Source organism: Arabidopsis thaliana, chromosome 3 (genome assembly GCF_000001735.4).
Source record: "Arabidopsis thaliana chromosome 3, partial sequence".
NCBI classification, from domain to species: Eukaryota; Viridiplantae; Streptophyta; class Magnoliopsida; order Brassicales; family Brassicaceae; genus Arabidopsis; species Arabidopsis thaliana.
Genome location: NC_003074.8, coordinates 13,435,559 through 13,463,359, shown reverse-complemented (window position 1 = coordinate 13,463,359; position 27,801 = coordinate 13,435,559). Strand labels below are relative to the sequence as shown.

The 27,801-nt window shown below is 39.1% G+C and overlaps 1 protein-coding gene and 5 pseudogenes across 6 annotated transcripts; 5 read left to right on the top strand and 1 right to left on the bottom strand.

The window, feature by feature from the left end:
• Positions 1-942: 942 nt before the first annotated feature.
• On the bottom strand, positions 943-4,457 carry AT3G32900 (annotated as a pseudogene; the record flags this gene model as incomplete). Its single annotated transcript has 14 exons — positions 943-1,101; positions 1,217-1,633; positions 2,028-2,109; positions 2,183-2,424; positions 2,506-2,568; positions 2,675-2,731; positions 2,813-2,920; positions 3,037-3,126; positions 3,208-3,243; positions 3,352-3,411; positions 3,553-3,726; positions 3,832-4,004; positions 4,090-4,380; positions 4,445-4,457.
• Positions 4,458-5,863: 1,406 nt separating this feature from the next.
• Positions 5,864-7,811, top strand: AT3G32901 (annotated as a pseudogene; the record flags this gene model as incomplete). The annotated part of the gene is made up of 1 exon: positions 5,864-7,811.
• A 2,741-nt stretch (positions 7,812-10,552) lies between these two features.
• On the top strand, positions 10,553-11,922 carry AT3G32904 (Myb/SANT-like DNA-binding domain protein; the record flags this gene model as incomplete). The annotated part of the gene is made up of 4 exons (NM_148784.1): positions 10,553-10,786; positions 10,981-11,118; positions 11,215-11,645; positions 11,733-11,922. 4 exons carry the CDS (start codon positions 10,553-10,555, stop codon positions 11,920-11,922), a joined length of 993 nt encoding a protein of 330 aa, NP_683626.1.
• Positions 11,923-14,649: 2,727 nt separating this feature from the next.
• AT3G32899 lies at positions 14,650-20,748 on the top strand (annotated as a pseudogene; the record flags this gene model as incomplete). The annotated part of the gene is made up of 1 exon: positions 14,650-20,748.
• A 2,934-nt stretch (positions 20,749-23,682) lies between these two features.
• Positions 23,683-24,384, top strand: AT3G32898 (annotated as a pseudogene; the record flags this gene model as incomplete). The annotated part of the gene is made up of 1 exon: positions 23,683-24,384.
• Positions 24,385-25,344: 960 nt separating this feature from the next.
• Positions 25,345-27,204, top strand: AT3G32897 (annotated as a pseudogene; the record flags this gene model as incomplete). The annotated part of the gene is made up of 1 exon: positions 25,345-27,204.
• Positions 27,205-27,801: the final 597 nt, after the last annotated feature.

Here is a 27,801-nt window from a genome sequence, read left to right as displayed (position 1 = left end):
ATAATCGGATTTTCTTCAGATTGTTGAAAGGAAGAAGACGAAGACGACAGTTTCTCTTCTTTTTTTTCTTTTCTTTTTTTTGTTACCTTTTTTGTCTTTCCATGGTTCCCTTCCTTTTTTGTTTTTGGGTTATAGTGAATTTTTGGGCTTTAGTGTTTTTTTGGCTTTTAGTTTTTTTTTTACTAAAACCGTTTGTTTTTCTAAATAACTGGCCTAGGCCCAATTAGTAACAGATACAATGTTTAACATTACTGTAACTTTTTCAACGGTTGAAATTCTCTTTTAAAAACGGTTGTAAATCTTTTCATAATAACAGCTACTGCAGCTTTTTCAACACTTTTAAAACGCTTTTAAAACAGCTTGTAAATCGTTAAAAAACCTGTTATTTTAAAGTCTTTTCCATTCAAATCATAAACGGTTGTAAATCTCTTTAAAAACGGTTGTAAATTATTTTAAAAACAGTTGTAAATCTTTTCATACTAGCAGCTACTGCAGCTTTTTCAACACTTTTAAAATTCTTTTAAAAACGATTGTAAATTTCTTTAAAAACGGTTGAAATTCTCTTTTAAAAACGGTTGAAATTCTCTTTTAAAAACGGTTGTAAATCATTTTAAAAACGGTTGTAAATTTTTTCCTAATAACCGCTGTTGCAGCTTTTTCAACACTTTTAAAATCCTTTTAAAACAGCTTGTATATCGTTAAAAACCTCTGTTTAAAAGCATGTTTAAAGTCCTTTTCCATTCAAATCAAAGCACTTGTTAACCCAAACAACCATTATAAAGTAATTTTGTTAAACAGGAGTTGAACTAAATAAACTTCATAAATTTTGTTCCATACAGATGTTCATAAAATATTCAAATGACAAAGTTTTATGAAATAAGAAACAAAAGCTGCTAAATCTATCTTATACTCCACTACTTTTTGATTAGAAGTCTTCTACTTCTACAAACTGACTGACTCTAATTCGGTGAAGATGTCAGCAGCCAATTTATTTCTTACGTTTTGAATTATGTTCCCTTCAAGGTTTGAATGGCTGGTATACATTGAGTAGCATTCCATAAACTTCAGCACATAGATACCAGACTCTTCATTTCTAGGAGCCTACCACCAAAAACCAAAAGAATTACTTGAGCAAAGAAGTTAAAGAAGTCAGGACTTACGGAAGTTAAGACTATGATATATTTAAAGAAGTTACCTAAGGAAAAGTGGTCAGGACTTTGATGCTAAATGGAGAGACATCCATGTCTTCTTTTTTGAGGATGTTCCGAACAATGTATGGCATAGCTATAGAGTAGGCAACAACATATTTTTTCTTGACTTCTTCTGTTAAATAAGAAGCTGCACATTCCCATATACAAACTGTCTTCTGTTCCAAGTGGATTAGCAAGGCAACCCAGCATTTTCCTTTGATACAGAAAGGAGTCAATATGCACTTGGTTTCTTCCTCTATTACCAGCTTACTGATTTCTTCAGATTGAAACTGAAATCCCTCTTTATCATCCAAAAACTCCATGTATGACTCATCAATCGCATTTAAGAAAGACGATCCAACAAATACAACTGTTTTGTTTTTGAATAATTCTGGATTGCTTTCCTTCCTCGTTTTCATCAACTCCAAAGCTGCATCAACATGCTAAACACAACAAAAATAAAAATTATCATATTAGAATACCCCTTTAAAAACGATTGTAAAAAATGCAAACCCTTTTTAAAATACCTTGTAAATCATTCTATGCCACTAAGTTCCGCTTCTAAAACGATTGTTAATCAATTAAACCCTTATTAATAGCTTTTAAAATCCCTAGTAAATCAATCCTTACCACTTTCTAATCCGTTAAAAATGATTGCAAGTCATGTAAATCCTTTTTTAAATACCTTGTAAATCATTCTTTACCACTTTCTAATCTTTTAAAATTGTTTATAAACCATGTAACCCCTTTTAAAATCCCTTGTAAACCACTTAATGATGCTTTAAAAACTATATGTAAATCATGCGTTACCAATTTTACAAGGATTTTTAGACATACCGTTGTTGTTATTGCTTTCCCTGGCGTCTCTAGGGTTGTAAACCACTTTGTATCTATAATATTTCCCGCGATTGATAGTGGCCTACAACAACAAAACAGTCAACAATGAATGTTTTATTTTTAAAAAAACTCACTATCTTACTAACAAAACTCACTTGTTTTTCCTTGACTTCTTCCATTCAGCCAATTTCTCAAGTCTTGTGGAATCAACTTTCGCAAATGGATGCAAAATTGGATGCTTCTTCTTCTCAGCTGTGAAAGGTGCTTGTGTATGAATGGAAGGAACCGTACCCCGCTTACTCTTTCTTTGCGGAGCGGGATGATTATCATCATTGTCACCATCATTATCAGCGTTATCACCATCATTGCCAATAATTTTCCTTTTCTTACCTTGTGCCTATCAAAAAGAATAAAAAAACAGATGTTTAAAATACCTTGTAAACAAAATTTTAAAAATCATAATAAATTAGATACTAACCTCTTTCCTTGTTGGAACATCAACATCAGCACTATCAACTTGTTTCTGCCTCTTTCTCGGCACCTAGAATAGTAAAAAACACCAATTAAAAGTACTTTTAAAATTCCTTGTAAATATCATAACAAGACAATTGACAAATTTTAAAAACAGTACCGTCGCAAATACTAACCTGTTTTCTTGTTTTAAGATTATCCTCAGCATGAACACTTGGTTTAACTCTCTTGTTCTGAAATTGCATGAAAGATAAACTTTTTAAAGATTTGAAAAAAACATTATAAGATAATACAAAGTTTTTTTAAATGCTAACCTCATTTCTTCCTCTGCTAACTCTCTTCTTATCCTTTTGAACATCCAGACTTTCTTCAGACAAAATATTGAAATTTGCTGTAGAGGATCGTAGAGTAGGAGACTTATCCTTGAAAAAAAAACAGAATGTAAAATTATAAAAAGGATACTAATCATTTTTGTAAGACTTTTAGAGATATAAGATTACTGTAGTTTTGATGATTCTTCAGCTACTTCATCACCAACATCACGTTGGGTGTTTTCATCATCACCCGGATAGCTCCCATACTGTGTGTTTGGCTCTCGGATTGAATCTTCAAATGATTCATTGTCATTCTGCAACAAAATAAAAACAATAAGTCAATCGCTAATATAATTAGTAGACCTTTAAAATAGCTTGTAAAGATTTTCAATTACCTCTGCTTTTCTTTCTAGTCCTCCTTCTTCTTCAGCCTGCAAAAAAAAAGAGTACATTGTAAAGGTTTATTACGTATTTAACCTTTAAAATACATTGTAAAACCTTTCCTTTCAAATAGCTTTTAAAGAAAGATTTACAATTACCTCTGGTTGTCTTTCTAGTCCTTCATCTTCTTGTTTTCTTTCTTCGTCTTCCTCAGATCTCTAATTATTCTTTTCCTCCATTCTAATGTCCAAAAAACTCTCAATCAGCTCGACTCTCTTGTTAAGATCTTCAAGGATTGTCAAAATCCTGTCAAGCTTCTCGCTATCAGATATTTTGTTATTGATTTTGTTTTGACCTACTTCTTCAAGGGCAGCACAAACATCAACGCATCTTGTATTCCATTCAGTTTTCTTCAATCTGTAGCCCATCTTAACAAGTCCCAAAATCTGTTGGAATTCTGTGTCGTCTGTGTGGAAATCAGGAACTAAAGACTTTGAGTCTTCTAGGTTTCCAATAATTGTATTCACCTCCATCTGCGAAGATACAATAACATTACAAATCTTGAGAAAGCAGAACTTCAAATCTCAAAACCATTCTAAAATACCTTTTAAGAATTCTGTAAATAGACAAAAGCTAACCTCTGAAACATAATTTACAAGGTTTACGACCTTGAAAAACTCTGGAGTAGTAGTGCTTTTCCACTTCAATATCAATGGATATTCAGATTGGAATTCCTTATCTCTAACTCCATATGCTGCACCAAATGCTGGAACTTCGCTCAACACCCATATTGTTAGCGCGAGTCCAAATCCTCTCAGATCATATTTCTCGCTTTGACCAAGTTTTCTCGTCCATTCTCAGAATTGAATTTGATAGAACACTGAATGGTTCTTTACCCCACGGTTGGGCTGTGTACATCTCAAAATCTGAAGCATGCTGCAATCTTGACATGGGTATCCTCTCTTTTACATATGGTGTGAAAAGAATTCCTTCAGTCAACACTACTGCAGCAAGACACAGCTTTTCTTCATCTTCAACAGCAGGTTCACCTTCCTTAGGTTTTAAAAACAATCGATCTTCGAGATCACCAAGAGTATAGAATCCTTCACGAGCCCAAAAGTATGGTTCTTTTACAGGATCTTTCCCCTTTCGTCGAAGTTCCCTATGAACAGGTTCACATTGAATTTCTGTAAGAACAAAAGACAATGTAGAGACTATTATTACAGGTTTTATAGTAAATACTTTAAAAACGATTGTAAATCATGTTTAACACTTTAAAAAGCTTTTAAAATCCCTTATAAATCATTCGATGCCACTTACTTATGCTTTAAAAACGATTGTAAACCATGCAAACACTTTTAAAATTCCTTGTAAATCATTCTATGACACTTACTTATGCTTTAAAAACGATTGTAAATCATGTTTAACCCTTCTAAAAGCTTTTAAAATCCCTTGTAAATCATTTTATTCCACTTACTTATGCTTAAAAAACGATTGTAAATCATGTTTAACCCTTAGAAAAGATTTTAAAATCCCTTGTAAATTATTCTATGCCACTTACTTATGTTTTAAAAACGATTGTAAACCATGCAAATACTTCTAAAATCCCTTGTAAATCGTTTTATGACACTTACTTATGCTTTTTAAAACGATTGTAAATCGTGTTTAACACTTCTTTAAGATTTTAAAATCCCTTGTAAATTATTTTATGCCGCTTACTTACGCTTTAAAACGATTTGTAAACCATGTTAACCACTTTTTAAAGCTTTTAAAATCCTTTGTAAATTATTCTATGCCGCTTACTTACACTTTAAAACTATTTGTAAACCATGCTTCTATCTGTAGTGACAGTGTTTTGTGGGTGTTGATTTTGTTGTTATTTATCTTATTAGGTTATAAGGCTAGAATTGTATTCCGTTTTTGGCTTCTGGAAGTTGACAAACAATATGACTTGGGAATTTGAATTAGACATTGAATTGGGAGCTTCTTTAGTGCTCATTGATGAGCACATTACCTATCACGCATTGGTGGATATTCTTGTAGAGGATTTTCAAATAGATAGTTCAACCAATTCTTTGAAGCTTAGTTACAAGCTAGTCTCCACGTCTACAACCATACAATCTCATCCTCTTTATATTAGAAAAGATAGACAGCTTGCAACTTTTATGCACAAATTCTCACAGAGTGGAGGATTGCTTCAGTTATGTGTGACTGTAGAGCAAATTTCTGTGACAGTTGAGCAGGTTTTTCAATAACTTTCTTGTGTTATAATTTTAAAAATCCTTGTAAAATCATTATTAAGTTAGTGATTGTGCTTATTACAGGCTGAGACTACTTCAAATCCTTTTGTTTCTCATTATGTCCCTACTGCTCATGTACTAATTATTTTAAAAATCCTTGTAAAATCATTACTAACGTTTTTAGACCCCTTTTAAAAATCCTTGTAAAATCATTATTAACGTTTTTAAACCTCTTTTAAAAATCCTTGTAAAATCATTATTAAGTCAGTGATTGTGTTTATTACAGGCTGAGACGACTTCAAATCCTTTGCTTCTCATTCTGCATCTATTACTCAGGTACTAATCCTTTTAAAAAATCTTGTAAAATCATTATTAACGTTTTTAAACCCCTTTTAAAATTCCTTGTAAAATCATTATTTAAGATAGATTGATGTTTGAGGTAAGCTTTTTATTTTGGCAGCCAAGGTTAACCTCTAGGATTATTGAGGCGTGTGTATCTGAAACATCTAGTATTCTTGATCAACAGTATTCTAGTTCTGCGTTTTCAACTGGTCTAAGTGATGATGATTCTTTGTTTATTAGAACATTTTTGAAAGACAAAGATGAAATGGTATTCACGTTGCGGATGTTTGCAGTGAAGCACAACTTTGAGTTTCATACAGTGAAATCAGATCTCACGAGGTATGTTCTTCATTGTATTGATGAAAACTGTAGTTGGAGACTACGTGCAACTAGGGCTGGTGGATCCGAGAGTTATGTTATTCGGAAGTATGTTAGTCATCACAGTTGTGACTCTTCATTAAGGAATGTTAGTCATCGTCAAGCATCTGCAAGGACATTAGGAAGATTGATAAGTAACCATTTTGAAGGAGGAAAGCTTCCCCTCAGACCTAAACAGCTGATGGAAATATTTAGAAAAGATCATGGAGTTGGGATCAATTATTCGAAGGCTTGGAGAGTTCAAGAACATGCAGCAGAACTTGCGAGGGGTTTACCTGATGATAGTTTTGAGGTTTTGCCGAGGTGGTTCCACATGGTACAAGTGACGAATCCAGGTTCTATCACTTTTTCAAAAAAGAGTCTGCTAATAAGTTGAAGTATGCGTTTCTGGCTTTTGGTGCTTCAATTAGAGGTTATAAGTTGATGAGAAAAGTCATATCTATTGATGGTGCCCATCTGACATCAAAGTTTAAGGGACTTTGCTTGGTGCCTCAGCTCAGGATGGAAATTTTAATTTGTATCCTATTGCTTTTGCAATAGATGACTCTGAAAATGATGCGTCATAGGACTGGTTTTTGAAGTGTTTGCTGAATATAATCCCTGATGAGAAGGATTTAGTTTTTGTGTCTGACCGAGCTGCTTCTATTGCAAGCGGACTTTCAGAGAATTATCCACTTGCTCATCATGGACTTTGCACTTTTCATTTGCAAAAAAACTTGGACTTTCACTTATTCCAGTTTACTACGCGGCTTCTAGAGTCTACACGAAGACAAAATTTGATTCTTTGTTCTGGGAAATCACTAGTAGTGATAAAAAGTTAGCACAATATCTTTGGGAGGTAGATGTTAGGAAATGGTCTCGAGCTTATTCTCCTTCAAATCGGTACAACATCATGACATCTAATCTAGCTGAATCTGTTAATGCCTTGTTGAAACAGAACCGCGAGTATCCGATTGTTTCCCTATTTGAGTCAATCAGATCTATTATGACAAGATGGTTTAATGAGCGACGTGAAGAAAGTAGTCAACATCCGTCTGCTGTTACTATAAATGTAGGGAAGAAAATGAAAGCGTCATATGATACTTCAACACGATGGCTTGAGGTTTGTCAAGTTAATCAAGAAGAGTTTGAGGTAAAAGGAGATACCAAAACGCATTTGGTTAATCTGGACAAAAGGACTTGCACATGCTATATGTTTGATATTGATAAATTTCCTTGCACACATGGAACTGCTTCTACTAAACATATCAATCTCAAAGAAAACATGTTTGTTGACGAGTTTCATTCTACTTACAGGTTTTATCTCTATTCTTCACAACTTTACAGGCATTTTTAAAGGTTTTAATATCTCTTTTTGTGTTTTTATCTCTGTTTATGTGGTTTTAATCTCAGTTTACATCGATGTAATTTACAGGTGGCGTCAAGCATATTCAGAGAGCATTCACCCAAATAGTGATATGGAATATTGGGAGATTCCAGAAACTGTTAGTGAAGTTATTTGTCTGCCACCTTCTACTCGTGTACCTAGTGGCAGATGGAAGAAAAAGAGGATACCTTCTGTTTGGGAGCATGGAAGGTCTCAGCCAAAACCAAAATTACACAAATGCAGTAGGTGTGGTCAGTCGGGTCACAACAAATCAACTTGTGTTGCTGCAATTTAGATATATCTTTATCTCCAGAGAATTGAATATTGTTGGGTTTTTTAATTTTTCCTTCATTGTGTCGTGTTATTACTCTCGTTTGTTAAAATTACTATCAAACTTTTACAAGTAATTTTGAAGGTTATTCTAATATTTTACCTTCTAAAATCTCTTGTAAAATCCTGTTTAAAACGTCTGTTTAAATCCTTTTAAAATACCTTGTAAATCTTTCGTTATGCCACTTACATATACTTTTCACGATTGTAAATCAAGTTAAACACTTTTACAAGCTTTTAAATTCCCTTGTAAATCATTCTCTGCCACTAACTTATGATTCTTAAACGATTGTTAATCAAGTAAACCCCTTTTAAAAACTTTTAAAATCCCTTGTAAATCATTATTTATCACTTTCTTATCCTTTAAACCCGATTGCAAACATGTATACCCTTTTTAATTTTTTTGCAACGCTTTACGCTTTTAAAATGTCTTGTAAGTCGTTTACTAAAATTACTATCAAATTTTACACGTAATTTTAATAGTAATTCCAATAATTTACCTTTTTAAAATCTTTGTAAAAGCCTGTTTAAAACGTCTTTGAAAATCCTTTTAAAATACCTTGTAAATATTTCGTTATGCCACTTACATATACTTTTAACAATTGTGAATCAAGTTAAACACTTTTACAAGCTTTTAAAATCCCTTATAAATCATTCTCTGCCACTAACTTATTCTTCTTAAACGATTGTTAATCAAGTAAACCCCTTTTAAAAGCTTTTAAAATCCCTTGTAAATTATCTATGACACTTACTTATGCTTTAAAAACGATTGTAAACTATGCAAACAGTTTTGCAAATGCCTTGTAAATCATTCTACGACAGTTAATTAAGCTTTAAAAACGATTGTAAAACTTTATTACCTGTTGTGAGGTAGAACTCTCTCAAGGAGAAACAGATTGGTTTAGAATCAACTCTAAACCAAAGAGTTGATCCTTTAGTTTTCACTCTCTGCTGCATAAGATAGTGAATTTTTTTTCAGAAAATCTGATTCCCTTCTTAGCCTTCATTCTTGGTCCCAATTCAACTAGAGGACCAAGAAACAAACTTCTAATCTTCTGAAATAAACTCTCGCCTAAAGCTTCCTCTACTTTACTAACTAAATTCCAATCTGAGTATTGTTGAACGGTTCCCAGTGCAATAGATTTTTCACCTTCTCTATAGATCTGTTCAGGCAATGTAAGGATTTCACTCTCTTAATCCATCTGCAAAATATGTAATGAAACATCATCAGATCTACTATAAAATCGACTTTAAAATCGACTATAAAAACGGTTACCGTCGGATCTATCGTTATCTCTAGGGATTGTTTGCGTCAGAGAGAAATGATCTGAATTCGTCAGCGAAGAACAGGTTTATCGGAGAGATCTATTCATCGGCGAAGAAGAGGTTTGTCGGAGAGATCTATTTGTCGGCAAATTTGAGGTTTCTCGGAGAGAACAATTCGTCGGCGAATTTGAGGTTTATCGGAGAGAAAAATTCGACGACGAATGTGAGTTGTATCGGAGAGAAAAATTCGATGGCGAAAACGAAGAAGTTTGTCAAAATGAATGTGAAACCTAATTATTCAGTAAGGGTAAGACCGTCATTTGCCATAGTAGAAGGGGTAGTTTGAAAAATGGCCTTCAGGAAAGGGCAGTTTTTCAAAAGGTTATTAGAATAAGGGCAGTTTTGCTAATCTCCCATCAATCTATTGGTTTCAAATATTTATTTTAACTTTCTAATTTACTACTACATCTTTACTTTACAATATTCTAGTAAAAGAAGTTTGTTGGTTTAAAAGTAATTAAATTTATATTGCTTCTTATAAGTTTATTTGGTATTAGTTTAATTCATATTTTATTTTTATTATATACTTTAATAAATAAAATTTAATTATCTATTATATACTTATTCTTAATATATACTTTTATTTTTATATATACTTACAAATATAATAATTTAAAACTATGATATTTGAAATGATATGTTTTTTATGATCTAGACCTGCATAATAATTTCATACATATTAATTTGTAAATTATGTTTGATTGTAGATAACTATAAATTGTTATCTTAAAAATCTTTGAGTTATTTCAGCAAACCCAATATTGATTTATTGGGGCCATTAAAACCTTTTTTGTTTGGTTATTTATCTTCTAAACTTACTAATTAAAAAGTGTAAAACTACAAACGTTTAAATGGTTTCATACACACTTTTAATATTAACTACACAACATTAATAGTATTGATGATGAACAAAGATTTGATGCACTAAGACCATAAATATTTTTTTAAAGATAAAGTTTAATTTAATGTGAATATATACTTAATTTGGTCTAGAAGGAACACGTATGCATCTAGATTTGCTGAAATAACTCACAAAAATGTGCAATATTTACATTACATTTTTTTAATCGTCATACAACACATCATTTAATATATTTTTATCTTTTTTAATATTATTTATATATTTTTTAAATTGTAGATATAGCATCAAATTGACGACAAAACACAAATATTTCAGAAGAAGAAGATCTAAATCTTCCCACAGAAACATCAGTACAGGCATGTTTGTTAAAAAATAGTTTTTCAAAATTTTCAAGTAGTTAGAATTTAAATAAAAAAGTAATTAGAAAATTTCGTAATTTGTAGCGTGAAAAGAATTTTAAATGGACTTCTAACCGAGAAAGAATATTTCTTGAGTTGTACGATCAAGCAATTGCCATGGGAAATTACCGTTTCAAAGATCCTACAATTCTTGGTAGAGAATTTATCCTTGACAAGTTTAACAAGGAGTTTAATCTTAATATAAATTATCAATTCGTCAAAGAAAAACTTGATCAACTAAAAAGAAAGTACAAGAAGTACAAGGAGCTTATGAAAAACTCCACGGGCATTTCGGTTGATACTACTACATCTGTGATATCAACATCTAACTCATGGTGGCAAGAGCGTGAAGTAAGTATTTAATGTGTCTCATAACCCAAATATAATTTAGAAAAGATTTATAGGCTAAAGTTTTTATTATCTTATTAACAGGTGTGTAAAATTATCAAATCATTTAAACGAGTAAAATTATCAAATCATTTAAACGAAAGAAGCTTTGGGATGTGATGCAACGATGTTTCATATTATATGACGTCCACTCACAGCCTCAATTCTCTGTGAACCAAAGAAGAGAACAGTTGGTGAATGATGGTTTGGACAATGATGAAGGTCATGTATACTTTGAAACATATGATGGTGATATGCAAGACAGTCAAGTTCTTGAGACACAAGAAAACGAAGAGGTGTATTGTGTTAATATTGATGATTAAACATGTCAGTCAAATGAGTTCGTGCGTGAAAGTTTGCGTTAGAATTCGTCACCCGCTGCTCCTTTTCAGATTCCCACGTCTAGAATTCAACAACGAGGTGGACTAAGGCGTGGAAGTAGTTCGCAAAGAGGTGCAGGAAACTTCCAAATTTCTACCAGGATTGGTTCACGAGGAAGTCGTAGAAAACAATCATTTGAGACAACTCTAACAGATACAATAACTGGCTTAAGAGAGTTTCAGCGCCAAAGTTTACAACAGATGCGCCCGAATTGTTTTGACAAAGATGATTACAACAAATTCGATATGGCTATGAAGTTATTTGAATCAATGAACCTTCCGAATGACACTGATTTTTATTGGGCTTGCATTCATGCATTTAAGGCAGAAATTTTTTGGCGTAAGTACTTCATTAATAGAGCTGAAAGAACCGTCGAAGATAATCTGAAATTTTTACAAGCTCTTACTAGAGATACACGAGATAATGAATATGTGGGAAAACGGTTAGTCTCTTGACAAAATTTTGGGAGTCCTATGGGAAGCGATTTTTCTTTTGGTAGTAATTATTCTTCGAGTCAAAGTTATGGTAGTCAATGGGGTCATGGTTTTCAACAATGGGGAACACCTCCTACTGCTCCGCAATGGAATTCACCTTCAAATGTTCCACAATGGACAATTCCACCAACTACACCACAATGGGGTACACCTTCTAGTATGCCGCAATGGAGTTCATCTCCAACTGCTCCGCAATTGAGTTCACCTCCAACTGCTCCGCAATAGAATTCACCTTCAAATGCCCCACAATGGGGAACACAACAAAATGTGCCCCAATGGAGTTCACCACCAAATGCTCCACAATGGCGTTCATCACAAAATGCTCCACAATATATCCCTCCAAAACATGTTCAACGTGGATTTTTATTGGGAACGGAAGAGGAAACTACAACAAATGCTCACTAACGAGTTTCACATGAAGAAGAAGTTCCTTTAGCCGAACATGTGGTTAGGAGGGTATCACCAGAATTTGGTTTCACGAATTATTCTTCTACAACAAGGACATCACGACCACGACGACGAGGAGGATTATTCAACATTTAGGGATCTGAAGGAGGACTAAATTTAAACGAAACTCATCAAAGTGATTCAGCATCTGAGAACTAATTTCATAACGCTAGCTTGTGCCTTTTAGTTGTCTTTATGTTTTATGTTTTATTATATGTTTGTAATGTCAGAATGTACTAGTACTATTGAATTACTTTCTTTCTCATTAGTTTAATTTTGTTTCATGTTTAAAAATTTCTGGCTTTCCGTATATGCCAATTGCGATCACATGGTGTACATAATTTAAATTATGAAGAGAGAATTGAATTATGGAATTTAAAAAATGAGCAATTTGAAGAGTTAATAATTCAATCGTCATTTAGTTACTACAATCGAACCTTTGAAAGATGACCAATTCAAACAGATAGCGGGTTAGGATGGAGAAATATTTGGCGTCGAGTACAAGAAGATAGTGTTGCTTGCCTTCAGTTATTACGAATGTCTCTTGATTATTTTAGATCATTATGTGACATAATGGAAACAAGTTATGGATTACAACCTACATTGAATGTTAGTATTGAAGAGAGTGTTGCCATGTTTTTACGGATATGTGGACACAATGAAGTTCAAAGAGATGTTGGGTTGCGATTTGGACGAACGCAAGAAACATTGAATCGGAAAATTTTTGAAGTCCTTAGAGTGACAGAGTTACTTGGTTGTGATTATATCAAGACGCCAACAACACAAGAACTACGTCGAATTCCTGAAAAACTACAAATGGATCGAAGATATTGGCCATATTTTAGTGGATTTGTTGGAATTATAGATGGAGTTCATGTATGTGTTAAGGTGAAGCCTGAACTACAAGGAATGTATTGGAATCGACACGATAGAACATCGTTTAATATCATGGCCATATGTGATATAAATATGTTTGGAATTGAGCACCTGGATCATGTCACGACACATCAGTTTTAACGATGGCACAAGATAATGATTTTGAATTTCCTTTGCCTTCTAAAAATAAGTATTATGTAGTTGATTATGGGTATCCAAATAAACAAGGTTTTTTGGCACCTTATAGATCTTCGCAGAATGGAGTTGTTAGGTATCACATGTCACAGTTCTACAATGGTCCTCCTCCTAGGAATAAACAGGAGTTGGTTAATCGATGTCATGCATCTTTACGTTCTGTTATTGAAAGGACATTTGGAGTTTGGATGAAAAAATGGAGGATTCTTTGTGAATTTCCTAGATATGATATTGATGTTAAAAAAAGAATGGTGATGGCTACAATGGGACTACATAATTTTATCAGAATTTTGAATTATTTTGACGAGGATTTTGTTGAAGTAATGGGAGATACGAATATCAACAACGTAAATTCTGAGAATGATCTAGATGACATGGAGAGAGGTGCTAAACCTGATGGAAATCATATGGCAAATATAAGAGAACGTATTGCTAATATGTTATGGGCAAATCAAAATACTTTTCATTAAATTTAATTTGTTTTTGCTTATGTGTTGTTTTTTTGTCATTCTTATGGGTTGTATTTGGATATTTTATATTAAATATTTTAAAATTATTTAATAGCTTAACATATTTTAGTTTTATATGATTTATTTATACATACTATAATATATTATAAAATTATATAGAATAAAATCAACAATAAATTAAAATACTTTGTATTATAATAATAACATTATTACGAAATAAAATAAATTGTATTTTATATACGTGTTTTTAGTAAATTTTATAACAATATGTATTATTTTGTTATTTAATACTTTGATCCGCATATATGTAAAGTTTCAGAAAATACTTTTTTATTATTATTTTATTATTTTGTGTATTATTTACTATTTAATAATTTGATCTGCATATATTGAACTGGTTTTACCGTTCGAACTCATATTTAAACAGTTTAAAAGCCCACCAAGCCCACCAAGTAGAGGACTTACGCAGCTGATGAGCCCACATACGCGAATGGGTACTTGGGCCAGATAAGCCCGGTCACCTGATGAAGCGAGAAAAGCGAATAACAACTTAGGAACTGATGAGGAGATATTTGTAGAGCGGACCTGATTTCTCGGAACTAACCTGCCGAATATCCAGGAGATCTCCGCAGATCCCGGATGGACCTACCACGTGCGTAGACCTATATAAGGGAACAAGGACGACTTGGAAGAGACATAAAATTCAGCTTACATTCACACACATACTTTTACACTTGTAATCTGCTTTCACATTGTAAAAGCTTTGTCATAATCAATACAAAATGTCCATTCGTTCTTAGCAATATAACTCTCAAGATTTCAGTGAAGTTCTAACCCTCCTTTCTCATAATCTCAATTACAAATCTCTAGTGTGGATTTCAGAACCCACATTTGGCGCTGTCTGTGGGGATGGAAATAGATCATTCCAACACCGAAACTAACACATCAATTGTGACCAACGATCATGGATCCCAATTCATCAGGATCTGGTCTACCAGTTCAGATCCCAAACGATGACGTTACGGACGGGCACCTCCCAACGGATCTCCCTCTCGGAACCAAGGTTGATACCGTCCATAACGCTGATGCGGGGGACATCTCCCAAAACTCGAATTCTTCTGAATCTGACCAAATCACTCCCCCTCCGCAAACAAGGGGCGGAGAACAAAACGTCATAATACAGCCTCCAAATGGAGATAACTCGGCCAACCCGTCGAATCAGGTCCCTCCGCGACCTGCCAGCGAATTGGCCGAGCTCCGCGCAATGATCATGAACTTGATCAATTTAACCAAAAACCAAGAAATTGCGCATCGCAACCTCGCTGCAATTGTGGGTCAGCAGAGACGCGACTCCACTCGCATGGCACATGAGGTAGAGCGCGATACCGCGGGTAAGGAAGTTCCCCCTCCCCCCCCCCCCCCCCCCGCGCGAAACTAGGATTCCTGCCCAGGTCCCCATAGATCTGCAAGGCACCGTCTCCCCGGCCGATCCTACTCCGAGGACTCATCTAGACTTCGCCTCGATAGACGTCTCACCTCCTATCAACCGGTACCTGCGAACACTCTCGTCGAAATCCTGGCAACAGGAAACGAGACGAGCACAACGTCTGCCTTCCCAAGACTACCGGTCCCACCGTTACTACCGCTGGGCTATTCGCCTCCTAGGTACACGTGGACGAGAAACCAAGCAACCGCGTCCAGTTCCCGTGTTCCCGGGAACTTAACGCAATGAACCTCTATCGCTAATCCGCCATCCATTCCCCGGATACCAGGAAGTGACCTTCTTAACAGTCTAACTGATCCCCAAGCACCGGTCGGTCCGCGTAACTTCGTAGATATGGAAACATTCCGCAATTACGCAGCTCAAACAAATGCGAACATGACTCAAATGCATTCGCGAATGCATCTAGCAGTGAGTGATGCTTCCGACATAGATCGCGTGATCGAAGAAACCAGGCGCACCCCGTTCACGGATAGGATCGCTCGATTTCGCCTCCGAGACGTCGGGAGACTCCGTTTCCCGGAGTACGACGGAACGAGCGACCCAAAGGCTCACCTGAGATCCTTCCGTTTCGCTATAACACGAGCGTACCTGACAGACGAAGAAAACGAAGCAGGTCATTGCCGTTTCTTCGCAGAAAACCTCGTAGGTCACGCCCTCGAATGGTTTGCTAACCTCGAAGGGAACTCCATTGATACCTTCGACCAGCTTACATCCGCTTTCTTAAAACAGTATTTGATACTTATCTAACACAGGACGTCTGAAGCCGACCTCTGGATTCTCACTCAACATCAGAACGAATCCCTACGATCTTACGTCGAAAAATTCAAAGCAATCAAATCAAAAATTGCGAACCTAAACGAGGAGGTAGCCATAGCAGCCCTTCGTAACGGTCTGTGGTTCTCCTGTAGGTTCCGTGAGGAACTCACTGTTAGGCAATCGGTCTCTTTAGACGATGCCCTTCACAAAGCTCTCCACTTCGCCAAAGCCGAAGAGGAGCTCGCCGTGCTGGCCTTAAGATTCAAGGAATCTAAGACGCACAACGCTTCCCTTGCAATTAAAAAACCCTTCAAAAAGGAAAACCAAACGCAAGGGCAGAATACCTTATTCGCAATAGAAGAGGCAGCTGAGGACGAGAGTCCAGAACTCGACCTCGAAAAATATTGCAAGTACCACAAAAAAAGAGGACATTCCATCGAGGAGTGTCGCGCCGTTAAAAAATTAATCGCAGTTGGGGGTAAAACTAAAAAAGGTTCAAACCCCAAAGTTGAAACCCCTCCTCCCGACGAACAGGAAGAGGAGCAAACTCCTAAACAAAAGAAACGAGAACGAACACCGGAGGGAGGTGACTCTCCCCCACCCGCTAGGAGAGAACGCATAGACCTAGTCTTTGTAGAACTCGATCTGGGTGGCAGGACAGGAAGGTCAGTCACCACACCTCCCCCCGCCCCGCATAAGAAAAACATGAGGTTTCCGTTACGCCTCTCGAAATTCTGCAGAAGCGCAACCGAGCACCTCTCCCCGAAACGCATTGATTTCATCATGGGAGGATCTCAGCTCTGCAACGACTCAATCAATTCGATCAAAACTCATCAGAAGAAGGAAAATTCCTACACAAAAGGCAAGAGCCCGATGATGGGACCTGACCACCAGATCACATTCTGGGAAAGCGAAACCACCGACCTCGATAAACCTCACGATGACGCTCTCGTTATTCGAATCGATGTAGGCAACTACGAACTCTCCCGTATAATGATCAACACGGGAAGCTCAGTTGACGTACTCTTTTACGATGCCTTAAAAAAAATGGGGCACCTCGATTCCGAGCTGCAAGGCAGAAAAACGCCACTTACCGGGTTTGCTGGAGATACGACCTTTTCTCTAGGAACCATCCAGCTCCCAACCATCGCACGTGGAGTGAGGCAACTCACGAGCTTCCTCGTAGTCGACACGAAAGCTCCTTTCAACGCAATACTGAGAAGACCATGGCTACACGCCATGAAAGCCATCCCATCAACCTACCACCAATGCATTAAATTCCCCTCGGACAAGGGAATAGCAGTCGTATACGGCAGCCAACGCAGCTCCCGAAAATGCTATATGGGCAGCTATGAGCTTATCAAAAAAGCTGACCCCGTAGTACTAATGATAGAAGACAAACTCGCGGAAATGAAAACAGTCAGATCCTCTGATCCTTCTCAACGCGGACCTCGAAAGTCATTGATAACACAGGTCTGCACAGACGAATCAGATCCCTAACGATGCGTTGGGATAGGTCAAGACCTCGACCCAGCGATAAGAGAGGATCTCATAACCTTTCTCAAAGAAAACAAAGACAGCTTTGCCTGGTCAAGTGCGAACCTCCGAGGAATAAGCCTCGAGGTAACCTCACACGAACTCAACGTCGATCAGACCTACCGACCTATAAAGCAGAAACGTCGCAAGCTAGGTCCCGAAAGGGCTAAAGCTGTGCACGATGAGGTCGATCGGTTGCTCAAGATCGGATCGATAAGAGAAGTAAAATACCCTGACTGGCTCGCCAACCGTGTCATCGTTAAAAAGAAAAACGGGAAGTGGAAAGTATGCATCGACTTTACGGACCTGAATAAGGCATGTCCTAAAGACAGTTTCCCACTCCCACATATTGACCGACTGGTCGAAGCCACTACGGGAAACGAACTATTGTCCTTCATGGATGCATTCTCCGGGTACAACCAAATACTTATGCGCCCAAATGACCAAGAAAAAACAGCTTTTATTACTGACTGAGGCACCTACTGTTATAAAGTAATGCCCTTTGGTTTAAAAAACGCTGGAGCTACTTACCAAAGATTGGTGAACAGAATGTTCGCCGACCAGCTAGGTAAAACGATGGAGGTCTATATCGACGACATGCTGGTCAAGTTAGCTCGCGAAAAAGACCACGTCCCTCAATTAAGAGAATGCTTCAAAATCCTAAACAAATTCGAGATGAAGCTAAACCCCGAGAAATGTTCTTTTGAAGTTCCCTCAGGAGAATTCCTCGGATACCTAGTAACCGAAAGAGGCATCGAGGCCAATCCTAAGCAGATTGCAGCCTTCATCGACATGCCATCGCCAAAAACGGCACGGGAGGTCCAACGACTGACCGGCCGTATCGCCGCCCTCAACAGGTTCATATCCAGGTCTACCGATAAATGCGTCCCTTTCTATCAGCTCCTCCGAAAGGATAAAAAGTTCGATTGGAATGAGGACTGCGAGCAAGCCTTCAAACAATTGAAAGCATACCTGTCTGAACCACCCATACTCGCAAAACCTGAAGAAGGAGAACCGTTGTACATGTACACGGCAGTCTCCCGAACCGCGATAAGCGGCGTCCTGGTGAGAGAAGATCACGAAGGACAGAAACCGATCTATTACGTTAGTAAAACGTTGATAGACGCTGAAACCCGTTATCCAGCAATGGAAAAACTGGCACTGGCCGTAGTCATGTCAGCTCGAAAACTGAGACCATATTTTCAATCACATCCCATCGTAGTGATGACGTCTCAACCAATCAGAACCATTCTGCACAGTCCAACTCAATCAGGTCGACTTGCAAAATGGACCATAGAACTAAGTGAGTACGATATAGAATATCTCACCAGAACCAGCTTGAAAGCACAGGTCCTAGCCGACTTTGTAATCGAGCTCCCGTTAGCGACCTGGATGGAACCAACTCCAATAAAAAATGGCTCCTCCATGTCGATGGCTCCTCCAACCGACAGGGATCCGAAGTAGGAATACAACTCACCTCCCCCATCGGGAAAGTCATCGAACAATCGTTCCGACTCGGATTCAACGCATCAAATAACGAGTCTGAGTATGAAGCCCTCATTGCTGGCATTAAGCTAGCTCAAGGAATGGGGATCCGCGATATACACGCCCATAGCGACTCCCAACTCGTCACCAGCCAGTTCCACGGGGAATACGAAGCTAAAGATGAGCGCATGGAAGCGTACCTCGAACTAGTCAAAACCTTGACCCAACACTTCGAATCGTTCGAACTGACCAGGATCCACAGAGGAGAAAACACCTCTGCAGAATTATCCCGTCAGATCCTTTCGTCAAAAGAATTATCCCAGTCGAAGGAATAGAACACCCGAGCATCGACCTAACGGTCAAACATGCTGGGATGGAAACCTCGGCAACATGCAACTTTACGCGAGTAACCCGAAGCACCACCGCCGCGGCTAGAGCCCTCGTAGCAGTCGCGGAGGCAGGTGCAGCGGAGGAAGAGCTGGAGCTCGAAACCCCCGAACAACCTGCCTCGTACGAACCTGAACCGTACAACGACTGGAGAATCCCAATCATCGATTACATCGAACGAGGGATCACACCTCCCGACAAGTGGGAGACCAGAAAACTCAAAGCCCAGAACGCAAGGTACTGCATCATGGAAGGGAGACTTATGAAACGCAGCGTCGCATGTCCCTATATGGTGTGCACCTACGGGCAACAAACAAAAGACCTCATGAAAAGCATGCACGAGGGGCAATGTGGTAGCCACTGTAGTGAACGTACCCTCGCCCTCAGAATCAAAAAGCAAGGCCACTTCTGGCCAACAATGCTAGCCGATTGCATAGCTCATTCACTCAGGTGCGATAAATGCTAACGACATGCACCTACTCTTCATCAACCTCCTGAGGAAATGTCCTCGATATCTTCTCCTTACCCATTTATGAAGTGGTCCATGGATGTTGTAGGTCCCATGGAAGCCTCCGGTGGGAAGAAGAGACTAAAAAACCTGTTGGTCCTCATCGACTACTCTACCAAATGGATTGAGCCTAAAGCCTTCCAACAGGTAACCGAGAAACAAGTCGAGGACTTCCTATGAGAAAATATCGTATGTCGACATGGCATACTTTATGAGATCATCACCGATAACGGGATTAACCTCACCTCGGGAAAAATCAAAGCATTTTGCGACAAGTGGAAGATCCGTCTTACCACATCCACTCCCCGTTACCCACAAGGTAACGGACAGGCAGAAGCCGCAACAAAGCTATACTTAGCAACATCAAGAAAAGAGTTGATTCCAAAAAATCAATGTGGTCCGACGTGCTCCACGGAGTTCTCTGGACCTACCGAACTACACCTCGCAAATCAACGCAAGAAACACCGTTTTCTCTCGCCTATGGTTTAGAAGCAGTAATCCCTGTCGAAACCATAGTACCAAGCGTGAGAAGGACCGCCAGTCTTGCTAACTCGGACCTGAACACGCAAATATTACAGGACAATATGGACTTCATCGATGAACGCAGAGATCAGGCAATGATCCGAGTTTAAAACTATCAACAAGCTGTCGCCTGCTACTATAACTCCAATATCAAAATTCGGAGATTCGAAGTGGGAGAGCTCGTTTTACGAAAAGTTTTCAACAAAACGAGAGAGCTTAACGCTGGAAAACTGAGAACTAACTGGAAAGGTCCCTATCGAATCACCGAGGTGGTACGTGACGGCGTCAATAAGCTCGTAAAAGTTATCAACGGAGTACCTGAGTTACGGCCTTGGAATGCCATGCATCTCAAGAAATACCACGAATAGGTACTCAAAAATAATTGAACTACGATAAGGCTTGATCCCTTGGCAGGGTACGTAGGCAGCTCTCCCCAAGAGCGCAGCCACCACTTCAATCAAATCACAAAAGGGCTTAATCCCCTAACCAGGTATGCAGGCAGTTCCCTCCACAAACGCAATTACCATCTCAACCCTTCCATTTGAAAGACGAAACTTCAACAAGGGAAACAAACATCACATCTTCCATCAACGAAGATCAGCTGCTCACCTGACAGTTCAATCACCCCTTGGTATCGAGCAGGTCCCTGCTCGATGATCAAACACCAGATCGTCGCTTGCTTTACCTCTTTTTGTACTTAACAATTACGAGATAAGAATAAAAGAAAATTTTGATACTCATTATCATGTTTCGCAAAAACAATCATTCACACTATGATTTAAAACTCATTCGTAATCTTACGATACCCAAAGCCCAACACCCGAATGTTGACGGATCTATTTTGTGATCCCGCTTCCAAAAAGTCGATAGTGAACTAAACTTATAAGAACACATCACTTCGGCTTCATCGGAGCTCACCTACTACAACCATATCTAACTCTTGCGCTATCAACAGATAACATAGTAAACAAGGAAGAAACAAAGGTTTCATTCGCGACCTGGCGATACCACAAGCCCAGCTCCCAAAATCTGGCAGGTCCCTTGTGTGACCTCACTTCAACAAGTTCCCGAGACAAAACAACTCAAACTCACTCAAAGTTTTAACCTTCGAAGAACTTACCATATCACATCCGAAATAACTTGGACTCGAAACAAGTCCAATTATTACCCGGAACGTGGACAAAGCGAGGTGATCATACACCAAAATCAACGAAGTGTCAACACTCGAACGAAAAACAAAAAAATACTTACTAAAAAGGATAAAAGCCTTCCCAGGCATCCAAGTACTTAAACGAACAAAGGATAAAAGCCTTCCCTTGCACCAAGTTCAAAAAGCAATAAACGAAAGGATAAAAGCCTTCCCAGGCATTAAGTCTAAAACAAAACACAAAATCCTAAAACAAACAAGGAGCAAAAGTGATCACTCCCTCGATTCTCCGGCTGGCGTAGCGATGACAGTACCTGAACCCTCCGCGAGACCTCCCGGAAACGCGTCTTTGTTGCTCCCGAACTCATCCAAGCCAATTGGCGTCCCTTGCTCGTCGACGTCCATCGGACGTACCACAGAAATCTCTGAAACCTGCGGGAGATCCAACTTGCTTAGAGTAAATTCTGATACTTCCTTCGATTTGCACCGTGCCTCTAGGTCATCCAGCTCTGCTTGCAGCCGAGGTTTCTCCACGGTCAGATCGATAGCAGCCTTTGTGATCTGGTCGATCAAAGCCAGGTTCGTCAGACGAATTGGACCCATTCCGCCTAGGGTTATGACACGTCTTTGTACTCGCGGCGGCGACGCCGCCGACCTCGTCTCGGACGAACTCTCATCATCGCCGTAACTGTGGTTGCTTTTATTCTGGGAATCTTCGAAGTCGCTCATCTTTGGATTTCGACGGAGAAAGATGAGAGAGATAAAAGAAAAGAGCAAAGAGGCAGCTCGAGAAAGAGGGGAGTAGCAGAGAAACGAAGGAGATAGCAAAAGGAAAAAAAACGAGATTTTTCTATCTTTACAAAACGAAACACAGTAAATAATAAAGGAGGAGAGAAGTTACCTTGAGAGTTGTGTGAGTTGACGTGACGTCAAGTGGAGAGGTGGGAAGTTATTTAAAGCCATCATCACCACGATTTTCGAGATTGCCGAGATCTCTTCTCTGCGCCTGATCTGGACTGTTAGATGCGGTGCGTTGAAGAGACGCTCCATCTCAGCCGTCCACATCAGTAGCGACTTATCTCGCGTATCTCCTCGAAATCTTTCGGTTGAGGAATCTGAAATCAAAATCATTTTTGTTGAGTTTATCCTAAAAACCGACTGATCTTATCGCATCTATCATCTCATCAAGAATATTTTCGCAATCTTACCTGACCTATATGTCGCTCATCTTGTTCACTTACTCACTCAATGGGCTGGGGGGCAAATGTTGGAGCTGGATTTCCCTCCAGGAATCCACCTGCGAAAAATACCAAGCCAGCCCACAAAAGCCCACCAAGCCCACCAAGTAGAGGACTTACGCAGCTGATGAGCCCACATACGCGAATGGGTACTTGGGCCAGATAAGCCCGGTCACCTGATGAAGGGAGAAAAGCGAATAATAACTTAGGAACTGATGAGGAGATATTTGCGGAGCGGACCTGATATCTCGGAACTGACCTGCCAAATATCCAGGAGGATCTCCACAGATCCCGGATGGAGCTACCATGTGCGTAGACCTATATTAAGGAGCAAGGACGACTTGGAAGAGACATAAAATTCAGCTTACATTCACACACATACTTTTACACTTGTAATCTGCTTTCACATTGTAAAAGCTTTGTCATAATCAATACAAAAAGTCCATTCGTTCTTAGCAATATAACTCTCAAGGTTTCAGTGAAGTTCTAACCCTCCTTTCTCATAATCTCAATTACAAATCTCTAGTGTGGATTTCAGAACCCACAAGTACCGTTCTTAATTCGTCCCAATACTATGTCGTTTTGAGTATTAGGATTTCGGAACATTTCGCTATAAGTACCAGGTACTTTATATTTTCGAGACTATGTTTTATTCCGTAGACAGATTGTCTTCTTAACATTTCGTAATACTTTGATTGAGTATTTTGCTTTTCATTACTAAGTTGTTCATCCTGTTATTGTTCTGTTATCATTTGTTGCTATGATGTTTTCATTCATGTCATCGTTTATGTTTTCTGAAATGAAGTCTGAGTAGTGACTAGGTTTCTGAGGATGGGTTAGAGTAGTTGGGAATCCTTGGTTTACCTTATAGATCTCTTCTGGATTAGTTGTTCTTAATGCCTATTGCTTTCTGATCAATTGGAATTTTCGGCCTGCTAAAAGATCTGCTAGTCTTGATTAACGGAGTGGAAGTACCTACTTATTTCGTTGTGCTGGATATGGAAGCAAAACCTAAGGATCCTCTGATCCTGGGAAGACCTTTCTTGGCCTCAGTGGGAGCAATCATAGATGTCAGAGATGGGAAAATATGTCTCAACCTCGGGAAGCACATCAAGCTGTAGTTTGACATCAACGAAACTGCACAAAGGTCAACAATAGATGGAAAAACCTCTAAGATGGGATAGAGTGACCCCAGGAGAAGGATTTGAAACTGAAGGAGTAGAAGAACATATAATAGCTCAACCTCAACCTTCGAATTCAATCACCCAATCAAGTACAATCTCTGCACCTGACTTGCGAGAGCTCAAAACAAAGTCTGATAAGCAAGAAGAAACCATAGAGAAGCTAGCCCACACTGTTAAGGAAGTTAAGAGTAAACTGAATCAGATGCAAAAGGAAGCTCAACCTAAACGGCACATTGACACTATCCCGAGAAAAAGTTCACTTCAAAATGGTCTGAAGAGATAGATTATCCACCAGAAGAAAAAGAGGCCTATTTCGAGGAAAGAGGAATTGAGTATTCTGCTGCACAGCTCTCAAGGGAGAATGCTGAGTATGATGATGAGATCAGAGAGGACTATGCAGACCCTCTCTATTACTCATTTTCTTCCTAATAAGTGTGAGGAGTTAAGCTAGAGACTTTAAACAAGCTCACTTGGGAGGAAATCCCATGACTATACCTGTAAATAAATTTTTTTTTTTTTGTTATTTTTGATTTGCTTTAGTTGTGCTTGTGGTTCTAAGGAACAAAGGAACAGCGTGGAGAAAGAGTTAATATTCAAAACTTTTACTCTTCAGAGAGCCTGGGGATCGAGTATACCAGTCCAAAGGAGTGCAAAAATTTGAAAACTCCTTGTTGCACTCGGAAACCTTGTGATCAAGTAAGGAGGTCGAGTAACTGTAAAAATCATCACTATATTCGACCAACAGAAGCTACAGAGACTTACAGGAGGTTTATCGAATTTACGGAGGATTGCGGAATTTCGTGTGGTTTTTCTAGTAAACAGAGAATACTAATTAAAGACAAACAGACAACGTGAGACCTACCACCGACACCTATGTTCCCCACGCCTTCAACCAAGGGACAAGAATCTACCTCACTTGCTTCTCCACCATCCATCCCTCATCCTCACCCTTATCTTCCTCACTCGACCTCAAGGCTATATCCTCTCCTCACTGACAACACTCGACCACACCTGTCTCTCGCAACCAAAGAACTTCACCATTCTCTCTTCTTCTTTCGTGAGTTCATTACCTCTCATTATTCGACTCGACAATCTACTCAATCCCAAGGGAGACGGAGACCATAGAAGAGGAACCACACGACTTCATCGATTCAGCCACGAAGAAAGATAAGAGGAGGTGGCACTCGATCGCTTCACCGTACCAAGGGCTCTTGTCTCATTGTTCCTACCAACTCAGTCGACTGCATCACCAAACCGGCAAAGAAAACCGACAGCCAAACAATCATCAAAAACCAATAATTTTACTCGACCGGTTTACTCGATCGGTTTGTGCTTTTGGTTTCGTTGGAACTAACGTACAAACGTTTCTCTTTGAGTTCCATCTGTTTTCATGTTTCGTCATGAGTAACTACACTGGAAAATCTTCTATGGATCCAGATTATAATGTGGATGAAGCTAAGTCCTGGTTCACGAGGCCAGTGAGAGAGGATCATGTTTACGAAAGCTTCAGAGCAAAAATGGAACGCTCTATAGCTCAACGTAATTAGAGAATGGCTAAAATTGCTAGAGGAAAGAGAGCGATGTCGAGTAGGTATGAGTAGATTGATAAGGAACTTAAGACTGAGTATGAGCCAGGGTCATGGCGCAGGGAAACAAAGCTGCTAAACAGGCTTGACGAGGTTCCAGTCGAAGAGTATATGAGACTCTTCGAGCTGAACGATTTCTGGGGAACGACGTATCCCTACTATCAGACTCAAGCCCAGCTGGGGCTACTCGAGGATGTGAAGCACCTACTTGAGAAGTGTCACCTAGAGACACTCATGTCTTATCCATACGGCGCCTACAAGAAGGAAACGATCGAGTTTCTCTCCACAATGCAAATGAAGATGTATCAGGGTCTTACAAAGTATGAGCTTGTGGACGAGCAGCGTTATCAGTTGTTGATCAGGAGTTTGAAAGGACTGTTTTGTTTCCCTAGTGGAAAGGGAACCAAGCCCAGGTTTCAGAGGGAAGAGCTAAAGGATTTGTGGGCTACTATTGGGAATGGTGTACCGCTGAACTCTACGCGGTCCAAGAGCAACCAAATCTGAAGTCCTGTGATTCGCTACTATCAGTGCTCTATAGCGAATGTTCTCTACTCCAGGGAGTCTACAGGCACTGTGTCTAACATAGACATGGAGATGATAAATTCTGCACTCAAAGGCATTCTCCGCCGAACAAAGGGAAAGAAGATCCTGAAAGGTGATCTCAATGATGCGCCACCAGTGATGCTTCTATTGATCCACCTGTGTGGATACATGATGTGGGCGTTGACCAACGTGAAGAAGAGGGTGCGAGTTGCTCTTTGCATAGGTAGTGTTGTGACGGTAATTCAGATAGTATGTGGAGTACCGCTCAAGGAACCATGGTTTGAACCAAGGACAATGGACATAGATCATATGCATCCCTGTGAGTTTCTGGAGCATGACATGGTTGGTGACGTCTATCGCTACAGATTCGAGCATTTGTCGATCATAACCGCCAACATTCTTCTCCCCTGCACTGAAACTACTAGAATACTCGAGGAATATTGACTTCAAGCCTGCGTTTGAAGATCTTTATTTCGAGAAAAATCCGCCAACTGAGTAGAACGTTCATACGGAAGGGGTTACAACAGAAGAGGTTGATGAGACGGATGAGGATAGAGAAGTGGAGTATGACACAAGCATGTATCAATTTAGAGAGCATGTATCACTTTAGAGAGCATGTACCTCCAGCGAGGGAGAGCAAGAGCTTGAGTGAGGCTCATAGAAACAACATCATGTTGTAGAAGTGGTGCAAAAAACATGATAAGTTCATCATCAAATGCCTAAAGACCATCAAGGCTCTGAAGGCTATGATAAACTTCACCTCTTCCACTACAGCTATTCTGCATGGACCGCCTCCTCAAGACATGCCATCGAGGAGATATGATGAGCCTAAGCCAAGTATACACAAGCCTGAGCCTAGTGAGCAAAGGGTCTCACAAGTTCATGCGTGGCATTCATCATACGAGCCTTGGGAATACGGGAGGAAGAAGAAAGTTGTGCTCACTCGATCTAGCAGCAAGAGTACAAGACTTCTCTAGACTAGAAGTTTACGCGACAGCGGTGCTGGCCGCAGCAGAAGATAAGAGGCCGAGTATCTTCGTTGCGGTGTTGGCCGTAAGAGAGGGGATGAGGTGGAGTACCCTCAAGGACCTCGAGCTGAAACAGAACAGGGCGACTCTTCAATGGCCTGATGATGAGATCCTCCCAAGGACTCGACACTCTTAGGTTGAGCAAAGGATAGAGGTGGCTGTGATGCCGTGATGATGGATAGATTTGAATGAATCGATGGATATCACAGAAGCTTGTGGAAGGGCTTCAAGATATCGAGGCTTAGATCCTTTGGATATGCGCACCAAAAGAGACTAAGGATTTTGCTGGATATACACACCAACAAGATGATCTGCTTAGAAAAGGTTTTTGATTAAAAAAAAGATAAGTTCTCAAAAGAGAATACAAGAGTATATAAAGAGAAGGAGAAGAGAAGATGAAGAGGCAAGTCTTGGAACATACTCTAAGGCTGCCTAGAACACAAGAGAAATTAAAAACAAAGTTTGAAATTCAAAATAAACCCTTCAACTACTAAGGCCACGAAATTGTCTCTTTATTTTAGTGGGTTTGGGCCTTGAATCATCAAAATGGATGATATGAAGTGAAAACATAAGCCTCATTAAAAACCTTCCTTTGGAAAACCCTGTGGGACAAAACCAAAGGTAGGGAAAAAGACCACTCATGAATCACTTATCCATCTTGATGAGGTCCTTGAGCTTGAATCAAAACCAAA